The 10656-nt window shown below is 56.2% G+C and overlaps 1 protein-coding gene across 1 annotated transcript in view; it reads left to right on the forward strand.

Moving 5' to 3' along the window:
• Nucleotides 1–233: 233 nt before the first annotated feature.
• LOC103772906 (latent-transforming growth factor beta-binding protein 2-like) overlaps nt 234–10656 on the forward strand; it is a gene marked incomplete at both ends in the record, with an annotated part of 15405 nt that continues 4982 nt past the window's right edge. The window contains 16 exons of the mRNA XM_008940253.1: nt 234–359; nt 545–673; nt 1097–1216; nt 2155–2274; nt 2484–2606; nt 2721–2846; nt 5646–5768; nt 6082–6207; nt 6304–6426; nt 6622–6753; nt 7926–8051; nt 8777–8920; nt 9194–9385; nt 9507–9587; nt 10208–10336; nt 10576–10656. The exon at nt 10576–10656 is cut by the window's right edge and continues 3 nt beyond it. Of these exons, the coding sequence (XP_008938501.1) occupies nt 234–359; nt 545–673; nt 1097–1216; nt 2155–2274; nt 2484–2606; nt 2721–2846; nt 5646–5768; nt 6082–6207; nt 6304–6426; nt 6622–6753; nt 7926–8051; nt 8777–8920; nt 9194–9385; nt 9507–9587; nt 10208–10336; nt 10576–10656 (2001 nt within the window). The remainder of the gene's footprint in view (nt 360–544; nt 674–1096; nt 1217–2154; nt 2275–2483; nt 2607–2720; nt 2847–5645; nt 5769–6081; nt 6208–6303; nt 6427–6621; nt 6754–7925; nt 8052–8776; nt 8921–9193; nt 9386–9506; nt 9588–10207; nt 10337–10575) is intronic.

The following is a 10656-nucleotide window of genomic DNA, read 5'->3' on the forward strand; positions in this document are numbered from 1 at the left end:
AGGGAACAGGCGCATCCCAGCTGGGCTCAGACCAGAGGAGGTGGTGGGGTCTGCCATGTCCTCCCTGCAGCCCTGTGAGTGCAAGTTGCCTGAAGACAAAGAGGAGCAGGCTCAGTATCTCTCTCCAGGAAGGGAAAAAGCAGCCTGTGGCATGGTGCTGGGTACATAAGGCAGATGCTAGACTCCGTGCACCCTTTCAGTGCTGCCCTCAACCCCGTGCTCTCTCTTCCTAGGGGCTAGTGGCTGTGCCTCTTCACCCCTAGCCTGCGGAGATGGCACTTGTGTGCTCACCCCAGAGGGATACAGCTGCTTGTGCCACCCTGGCTACACATTGGACCCCAGCCGCCTCCGCTGCATCGGTAAGTTGGCACCTCCTCTGCCTGCTGGGCTTCAAAAGACCATTTAGTCCTTCAGGCTTCTAGGGGGAAGGTTTTCTGGCAGCTCTGCTGAGCCCCTGCCCACCTGCTGCGCCATGGGGCTGGCAGGGGATTGGCAGGCAGTTATGGGTGGTGACTGCCTGGCTTCCTTCCTTGCATGGGCACAGATGAAGATGAGTGCCTGAAAGAGCCTTGTGGAGGAAAAGGTCGCTGCATCAACAGTGTGGGCTCCTATTTGTGCCTCTGCTACTCTGGGTACAGCCTGGCTGTCTCGGAGGGCAAGCAGAGCTGCGAGGGTAAGTGGTGTCTGCCTGGTACAGGGCTGCCACCTCCCCAGGGTCTCCCCAGTCTCCCTCCCTCATGCACATGCACACACACACACAGAGTCATGCACACAGGGCACACACACCCAATCCTGCACACACTCCCTCTTTGCCTCCAGGCCTGCCCACAGACAGCCTGATCGATAGGCATCACCCTCTCCTGCTCGCGCAGGGACAGGACCTTGCCCACGATGATCTGGGCAGGAGCCTGTGATGCCAGCCCTGGCCACCTCTTCATGGCAAGGGGGATGCTAGGACAGGTGGGGGACAGAGGAGAGCCCCGGCACGGGTCCCCTGGGCAGAGCTTGCTGCGGGTGGAGCAGCTCCTCTCCTGCACCCAGCCTTCCCCACACTGGAGGGGGAAGACTTGAGGCCTGTCTCCCTGTCTGCTGCCAGATCGAGACGAATGCAAGCAGCCGTCTACCTGCCGAGGACAGCGGTGCATCAACAGCCCCGGCTCCTACCGCTGCGAGTGCAAGGAGGGCTTTGCCATGGGCCCCAGAGGACAGTGTGAAGGTGAAGCTTGCTGCTTCCTGTTCTCTTGCGCTTCCAACCCACCCTGTGCAGGGCTGAACACCTTTTCTCACCACTCTGTGGTCTCCTGGATGGGAGGAAGGAAGGAAGGACCCTCCCTGCCCAACGTTTTTCTGCTCTGTGCCCTCCCTGAGGGCTGCCTGTCCTCTCCTCTGCCTGCAGGAGGGGCAGAGAGTGGGTAGTTCTCCCAAGGGCCTCTCCCACCTCCCCAGGGAGATCCCTCATGACCAGTTATGCCGGCTTCCCATTCTGAGAGGAGGTGCTCATCCATTTTCATGCCACCTTGACTCTGTCACCAGACCCTCATGCTAGCAAGTGGGCTGCAGAGAGACCAGGCTACAGAGACTTGGGCCACCTGTCCCATAGCATCGCCACTCACGTGGCACAACCTGGGACCTTCAGAGCGTTCAACCTTGTGAACATATGCTGTTCCTGATCAAAGATACCACTTTCTCTGTGGCTCATCTCCAACAGAGAGTGGGAGGCTATTTTAAGAGGCAGTACAGGAAACAGGGCACGCACAGAATGCTGCTCCCTCAGCATGGCCTACAGAAAGCACTTGCCTAAAGGGCTTCCTGAGCTGGAGGCTGCATTGTAATCACAGTTATGAAAGTCCTTGTTGAAACAGTCCTGCACAGATGTTCTCTGATTCCTTTCTCTGCCCATGCACATTCCTGGCCTTGGCAACATCCTGCAGCAGTGAGTTTCACTGCTGGATTGTCAGCCATCAGGTGTGGGTGGAGGATCCTGAGTGATAAGTGGGATTGTAAGAAGTGTTGCCCAAGGCCTGGCAAACCATCTCATTCATCTTGGGCACCACTGTGCCTCGGAGGATCCTGAGGACCCAGTTGGAGGGAACATCCTGGAGAAGGCTGCACTGTTTGTCTTTGGAAGCCTGAAAGGAGTGTGTTTCTTGGCAGATGTCAATGAGTGCATGGATCCCAGCCCTTGCCACAGTGGGAAGTGTGTCAATACCCTGGGATCCTACAAGTGTGTCAGCTGTGGGGATGGCTACCGACCCAGGAACGGGAGATGTATTGGTGAGGAGCTCAGGCTGCCTCTGGGCAGCACCCTCGCCCCTCACAGCGGTGCTCCCTGCAAGCCTCAGAAAGAGCAGGGACACAGGCAGCACCCTTCTCCCACAGGCAGCCAGCCTGCACATCCAGGGCACAGCACCTTTGTGGCCTGGCTGGCAGGGATGGCCCTGAGCACCCTGCCATGCCATGTTGGCCTTTGCTGTGTCACGCAGATGTGGACGAGTGCCTTGTCGAGGGGACTTGTGCTCACGGACGGTGTATCAACCTGGATGGCTCCTTCCGCTGCTCCTGCTACCGGGGCTACGAGCTGGCACCTGATGGGAAGAGCTGCCAAGGTATTGGGCCTTGTGAGTCCTAGCCACCATCTATATTGGCTGGTTTTTCAACACATCTGCCCACAGCCATGATTCCTTCCCACTCATCCTGCTCTCCCTCATATGCTTATGCAGACATCAACGAGTGTACGGCCCAGGCTGCCTGTCCTTCCGGACTCTGCCTCAACACTGAGGGCTCCTACTCCTGTATGGCTTGTGACACCGGCTACGCCGTCTCCAGGGATGGCAACGTGTGTGAAGGTATCCCTTTCCCAGGGGCAGAAGAGTGGGTGCTGGGGCAAATGAGGGAAGAGACATAGCTAGAGCTGGGTTATTCATGGGGCTTGGGGACTGCTTTAGCCTCAGGATCCTTGTCCAGCTCTTTAACTCGCTGGCCAGCAGAGAGTGAAAGAGGTGCAAGTGGATGTCACCTAGAGCAGCAGGAAGGTGATCTTCCTCATACAGGAAAGGGATGGAGGGGAAGGACTCATTGATGGGACTTCTGTAGTAATGACCTGGTGAAATGCTGGGGTCTGAACCCCGAGCCCTGAATTAAGGTTGACATATGGGTGATTCCCACAGCCCTTCATACAGAGGTGGTGAGTTTGCCTTATAGCTTCCCCCCAGGGTGCGGCCGGCCCTGCAGGGAGAGCCATAAGGGAAATGAGCCCCAGGCAGGTGTCCCTGCTTGGGGATAAAAGCCGGGACCACTTGCAGGGCGTCAGGAGTGTCTGTGTGTGGAGTGCACTCCCCAGAGCTTCCTGGTTCAGGGCAGACCTCCTGACTCTCCCTGGAGCTGGGCCCCAGTCTGTTTAGACCTTTGTGAACGCGGGCCGATCAGGTGAGAGTCACTATGTGGGCACCTTTCTCTTATGTGTTCAGCTTGCTGGTCTGGCTGTTTCCCATGCCAACTGTGGGCAACCTCGGGTCTCTGTTTGTACCACCTGTTGTGGGCCGAGCTACGTCCTTTGTGGGATTGTTGGGGGTGGCGTCATTTATGTACCAGCTGATTGATCTGTTTGTACCCCCAGCGATCATTCATGGAATGTCCTTCTTGTAAACAATACAGTCTGTGTATTGGTTCATCTTCCTGCTGGTGGTGGTATCATTTTTGTTGGGCCTGGTCATTGGCAAAACAACTGGGGGATACTGACAAAGACCAGAGAGGTAAAGGAGGCCTGGAAACATGGGCAGAGAGGGCCTGTATGTTGTTCAGTTCAGGTCCTCAACAGGGGGAGAAATCTTGGGCCCACAGCTAGTGGAGAGACTGTGGGCACCCAGGTTTCATTATTTTTTCCCCAGCCTGTAATGTAACTTCACAGAATCACAGAATGTTAGGGGTTGGAAGGGACCTCTGAAGACTGTCAAGTCCAACCCCCCTGCCAGAGGAGGACCATCTAGTCTAGGGCAGGTCACACAGGAATGCATCCAGATGGGTCTTAAAAGTCTCCAAGGAAGGAGATTCCATGACTTCCCTGGGGAACCTGTTCCAGTGGTCTGTAAACTTTACAGTAAAGAAGTTCTTCCTCTTTAAACTTGGATGTGTTTAAAAAGGAAAGTTTAGTTCACAGGCTCTGCTGTGCCAGGTATGCATGGCAGAGAGTTAACACCAGCATCCGTGTTGGTTTCATTGCTGAGACATGAGAGCATTCAGTCCCAGCCTTGCAGCCCAACTGCCCCAGCACAGGCAGGGAAACTCCACCCCTGGTGACTGTCTCCAGGGGATAGCCTGGGCTTGAGATGGCTTGATGCAGATTCCCTGTTTGGGGCAAAGGAGGGGAGAGGTCAGAGCTGGCAAAGGTATAGATGTAAAGACTGGCCATGTGCTGTGAATTTCTCTCTGGAGCACTGCAGATCTCTGCAGCCTGCACATAGCTGGTAAACAAAAGATCTTGCCTTTGGTGTGACTCTCAGAAGATCTTCCTGCATGGGGGCCTCCAATGGAGGAGGAGAGGGAGGCTTTACTCCCTCTAGTCTCATCTGTTTTGGTGTCTGAGAAAGCCACTGTGAAATGAACTTATTTTCCTTCTGATTTTTGGGCACAATGGAAGAACTGTGGTTTGATCGTTTCCATCTGCCTTCCTCCTTTCCCAGGATTCCACGTGAGCCCCTTTTCGGCCACCTTGCCCCAGCCGTGTCACAAGGGCACCTTATCAGAGTTCGATAGCGTTTGGGTCACGATGACCTGATGGCAGGATGGCACGTTCTTCCCTGCCTTGGCTGGTGGCCTTGTCTGTGAATCTGGATTTCATATTTGACAAATAAGGGTTTCATGATAGTTTTGTGATAAATAAACTAGGTTATGGTTCATCTGCAGAAGGATTCAAGAATATTGCTACTTACAACTCTTTGAGACTAAATAGCTGGGAATCCGTTCCTGAGGTGGTAGGGAGCGATGCTTGTTTATGCCTGTGGCATGCTCAGTGCTCTGTGAAGGGGAAGAGAAGGTCCCTGTCCTCAGGAGCTGCCAGTCTCAGGGCTTTAGCTTCTGGTGGGGGAGAAGAGAAGAGCAGGACCTTCACCACTAGCATGTCTTCTGCCACCTGCACACCAGCCCATCCTTCTGATTAGCAGGGTCCTCATGGGCCTGCCAGCACTGGTGGTCTGCTGGCACCTCGCAGCCCTCTGTTAAAGTACCCCTCTGTCCTCTGCTGTGAGCAAAGTCCTTGGGGTGCCACCAGGCTCTGGCCAAAGCCTGGGGGAGCTGGGTGGGAGAAGGTTTGTGGGGACCTCTGCAGCTGGGTAAGGGCTGATGTAGGCTCCCAGCCAGCTTTGCCAGGGGAGCGACATTGTAGGCAAGTCTGGCAGGTAGGAAAGCAGTGCAACAGAAGGTATGGCTGGTGCTGAGTTACTTTGCTTATGTTTGCTCTTGTGCGGTTGGCTGAAGAGGGGGTTTGCCTCTGCCCTCATCTCTGCCCTCCCAGGTGGGATGGTCTGGGAGGGCAGCTCAAACCCCTGTTGCAGGCCAACAGCTGGGTGATGGCTTCTCTGGCTAGGGATCTTCCCCAGTGGCAGCAAGAGCTGGGGCCTCACTCTGTGCTGTGCCTTTCTGCTTGGCAGATGTAGACGAGTGTGATGACCCGGCTGTTCAGTGCCTGAGGGGAGAGTGCAGGAACACCCCGGGCTCCTTTGAGTGCCACTGCCAGGCTGGCTTCCAGCTCATCAACGGCACCGTGTGTGAAGGTATGAACCCCATCCCTGCAGCCCTCTGGGTCCAGGACGTACAGCCTCCCTGTGGATCCCCCTTCTTTCTTGGCAGGAAGAATGCCAGTGCCAAGGCAGGTGATGCCACTGTGCGTGGCACATCCATAAAGCTGTAGTCAAATGCAGGATCACCATGGACGGGAAATACCTGTTTCCATGGCAAGAAAACCAGGGGGCCAGTAGCCCTGCAAGGGCTGCCTGTAAAAGACTAGGGGAGAGGGAATCCAGGTGGCTTTGGTGAAGGATGTTCCCCAGGCCTGGGTGTGTGGCCCTGACTCTGCTCCCTTTGCAGATGTGAACGAGTGCCTGAACAGCGAGATCTGCAGCCCCAATGGGGAGTGTCTAAACAGTCACGGATCCTACTTCTGCATTTGTGCTCCTGGCTTCTCAAATACAGCTGGCGGAGTCAGCTGCCAAGGTGAGCTGGAGGATGGCAGCGGCATACCTTGGGTCCTGCCCTCTGCTCCCTCCCTTGCTGTGAGATCAGGTTGACAATTTTGGCCTGATTTTGCAGATGTGGATGAATGCGCAGACAAGTCCCGGTGCTCGCAAGGCCAGTGCCTGAACACAGAAGGCTCCTACAGGTGTCTGTGTGAAAATGGATTCAAACACTCCCAGGAGACTGATGACTGCATGGGTGAGAGCTCATCACTAGGATTTGGGAGGGTGGGTGCAGCCATTAAGGGTAGGGTAGTTCTGCTCCCAGCACCAAAAGTTGCTGGTGACTTGTAAGGAGGACTAGCAATGGTTCAGGGCCTCTGGTCAACTGGACTTGACCTGAGTGCTACAGTGAAGAAGGAGGGTCCCCATCTCCTTGCCCTCCTCCCTGCAGACGTGGATGAGTGTAAAGATTACGGGGATGCCATCTGCGGCACGTGGCGGTGCCAGAACAGCCTGGGCTCCTACCGGTGTATCATGGGTTGCCAGCCTGGCTTCCACTGGACCCCCTTGGGTGACTGCATCGGTGAGTACACCCCCGGGTGTTCCTGTCCCTACTCCTGGCACTGACAGGGTGGCTGAGGGACCCCTCTACCAGGCGCATGAGGGATAAGGAGGAGGAGGAAATGTGTGGCTGGTGGAGAGGCAGATAATGCTGAGAGTTTGTTTTCTTGGCTGAGCTGCCTGCTTGTGTCTAGACTTCTCTCTTCCTGGCATCTGGAACAGACACTGCATTGTGCTGCTTTCCGCTCTGGGAGAGTCCTGAGCAGGTTACAGCCATTCCAGGTTTGGGGCTGGACCACAGCTCCCTGTAAGCTATGCTTGCTAGGTCTGTTGCCTATGCTAGTCACCTGCCTGGCAGGGCTGGGTGAAGGAAAAGGCTGCCAGTACCACTGTGTGCTAGGCTGGGGAGTCTGAGTTTGGATTTCAGGCTCCAGCAAACGGGTTTCTTCGGGTTTTGAGGCTCCCCCTGGTTCAGGGAAGGCTGCAGCCAGGAAGAGCCTCTGCCAGCTGCTGCGCTCTGGGCTGGGCCAGGGCTCACGCTTGGCGTATGGAGCTGCTACTGGCCTTGGGAGGTCACAGAGCCACTCTGGCTGCTCCATGGAAATCTGTCCCATGCAGCAGCAGGAGGGGAGCAGGATGCAGCCAGCAGGGCTGTAAACCTGCCCTCTGTAGGCAGAAGACCCAGCAGTGACTGTCCAACCCCACTGGTGCATGGCAGAGATTACTCCCTAGCAATATATCAGTGGGAGAAAGACCAGATCAAGAAAAGTGGGGCAGGAGGGTATCATCCTAGATCTGTCTGCACTTGCCCCACATACTTCCATTGCACCCTTGTATCTCCTGGTGATGTGATCCTATAGGCTCTGTGTCCCTTTACCCCTCTGCACGGACCTGTGCTACCCTCAGTCGCCCCTGCCAGCCACCTCCCATGCTTTCCATCCATTTCCCTTTCCCACCCTGCTCCTGTTGCTCTACCCACATGGCCTCTTTGCAGTTCTGGATGCTGCAGGAAACTTCCCTTAACACGCACACTCCTAGCAGGGGAGTGAATGGGGCAGTCAGACCCAGTCCCTCACATTAAGGGAATGCCTGACCCATTCCCAGGTCTTGGGGTCAGATCAGAAGGGCCTGGGCGGGGTGGTCCATTGGGAGAGGTTGGATCTGGGGCAGTTCCAGCTCTCCTCTCTGCTGCAGACATAGATGAGTGCGCCAATGAGACGCTGTGCGGGAGCCACGGCTTCTGCGAGAACCTGGACGGCTCCTTCCGCTGCCTCTGCGACCGCGGCTACGAGAGCTTGCCCTCCGGCCACTACTGCGTCGGTGAGTCTTCTGTGACCACTCTGCCAGCCAGGGAGAGCCGTCAATGGATGCCAGGCTGGTGTCCCTCCTGTGTGACGGCTCCTGGAGCATGGACAGGGCAGCTGATGGAGACAAAACCTCTCCTGTTAGCACAGCAGAGCCTTGCGAATGCAAAGGAGCAAAGCTTTATGAAAAAGCAAGTGGGTCCCAGTGAACATGGAGCCCTTCTCTGCAGGTGGAGAGGAGGTGCCTGAGGGTTGAAGGGACTGAAGGTGCTAGAGAGGTACTTTAATGTGTGCCTAGAGAGAACAGGCAGGGCATAATATAAAGGAAAAAGTTTTCACCACGAAAACAGGCAGGCAGTGGAACAAATGCCCAAGATGTCTGTGGAGTCACCATCCGTGGAGGTTTTAAAGACCCAACAAGACAATGCCCTTAGCAGCCTGGTCAGATTCCATAACTGACCATGCTTGGAGCAGGGGTTTGGACTAGAGACCTTCAAACCTGGATGATCCTGTGATCCAGTGGCCCACTGCAAGCTGGAGTTCAGGCTCCTTGGATCCACTGAGAGCAGGGCAGGAAGCTCTTGCCAGACTTGTGTTGAGCCACGATGTGACAGAGCTCTCAGCTTGTCCCTAGCAGTTTTCATCTCCTTGCTGAAGGGTGACCCCATGTTGCAGACCGTGCACAGGCTGCTCACGCGGAGGCAGGGCTCTCACTGCCCACCACTGCCCCTTGCTTTGCAGATGTCAATGAGTGCGAGCTGATGGTTGCCGTGTGCGGGACCGCGCTTTGTGAGAACGTGGAGGGATCCTTCCTGTGCCTCTGCCCCAGCGACCACGAGGAGTATGACACAGTGGCAGGGCGCTGCAAGCCCCGGGCAGCCATGGGTGAGTAGCAGCCAGGACGGAAGCATGGGTGGCAGCTAGAGCAGGAGCGTGGTAGCCTTGGCTGGGGTGAGATAAAACTGAGCGGCTGCCAGAGCTGTATGAGCCCACACTGGCATGGGCAAGCTTTCATCTGGGGAGAGCTGAGGCACCTGAAACTGGGAACCTGGGAAGGCCACACTGCCAATGATGGGTGTGCTCTGGGACCTCCTAGGTGGGGGATGCTGCGTTGGGGCGCCAAGGACCCCATCCCATCCCTGCTCTGCTGACTTCTAGAGGGCCCCGAGACACACGCAGCCCGCCTCTCTGACAGCGCGGAGCGCAAGCAGTGCTACTACCACATCAGCGACGTTCGCCTCTGTGACAGCGTCCTGGCCAAGAACGTCACCAAGGAGGAGTGCTGCTGTACTGTGGGGGCAGCCTGGGGTGACAACTGTGAGACTTACCCCTGCCCCATGCCAGGAACAGGTAGGACTGTGGCCCCACCACAGCAGGCGAGGCCACTGCGCTGCTGCCAGCTCCAGCTTTGTTGTACTAACGAGCTGTTTCTTTTCTTCCCACCTCACCTTGGCATCTACCTCCTGGCCAGTGGAGTATCAAGAGATCTGCCCTCTTGGGAAGGGCTACATACCCCAGGAAGATCTGCTCTCAGGCAAAGTCTCTTTCACAGGTACCAGCACCATTCTCTCTCATTTCTTCCAGGGGGAGGAGGAAGGGTGCTGTGCAAAGCCCTGCATGGAGAAGCATTTGCAGAAATACCTCCCCAGGGCTGTGGTGGGGTATGCTAACATCCTGCTGCTACTCTCCTCCACCCAGAGAAATCCCAGTTTGCCAGTGTTACTGAGCTGGAAGTGCCCCTTCCTTCCATCCTGCCTCGCTGCTGGCAGCTATTCTTTCTTGGTGCCAATCTCCCATGCCCGTTTCAAACCAAGGATGAGGTCCAGTAAGACACAACCCTTCCAGTTACTGATCAGATCTTCCAGTGGCTGACTGGCTTGATCTTTGGTGTGTCACCTCCAGGGGGTTGTATTCTCAGCCTTCCAGAGACACACATGAATTTCCTATTTGTGAAAGTATCCTGTTCCCCCTCCTCCTGCTCTGCCTGTGGGTGCTTCCCTCTCTGCTCCCATGCACAGGGCCAATGGGAGAGGTGGGGGGTTCACTAGGGGACCTATAAGTGATCCAGGCCAAGTGCCGTGCTGGCTCTCTGCAGGTACAACACCCAGCCCACCTTGCTTCTATGGCTCTGGTCCCTGAGACACTCTCTCCCTCCCTTCATCCCTCTCTTAGACATAGACGAATGTGAGATATTTGGCTCCGAGTTTTGCCGCAACGGACAGTGTTTGAACACAGTGCCAGGCTACAAGTGCTTCTGCCGTACAGGCTACTACTATGACTCCAGCAGGCTTGAGTGTGTTGGTAAGATGGCCTCAAAGAGCAGCAGGCACCCTACTGTGTATGGAGGGACAGCTGCACCCAGGGTTGTCCCTGCTGCCCACGCTACAGGGCCAGGTCTGGGTGGCAGACTTCCTGTGACCCTCCTGGGGAACGAGAGAAGAGGTGGCAAGAGCCCCCAAGGTCCCCGTTTGGGCAGGGAAAGGGTCGCATTGCCCGCGTCCACCAGCCTGAAAGGTTGCTCTGTCCTTGTGCGTGGGCAGACCAGGACGAGTGTCAGAACGAAGTGTACTGCGTCAACGGCGAGTGTCTGAACACAGACGGCTCCTACCACTGCTTCTGCA

The sequence above is a fragment of the Merops nubicus genome, unplaced genomic scaffold (assembly GCF_000691845.1).
Source record: "Merops nubicus isolate BGI_N331 unplaced genomic scaffold, ASM69184v1 scaffold40095, whole genome shotgun sequence".
Taxonomy (NCBI): domain Eukaryota; kingdom Metazoa; phylum Chordata; class Aves; order Coraciiformes; family Meropidae; genus Merops; species Merops nubicus.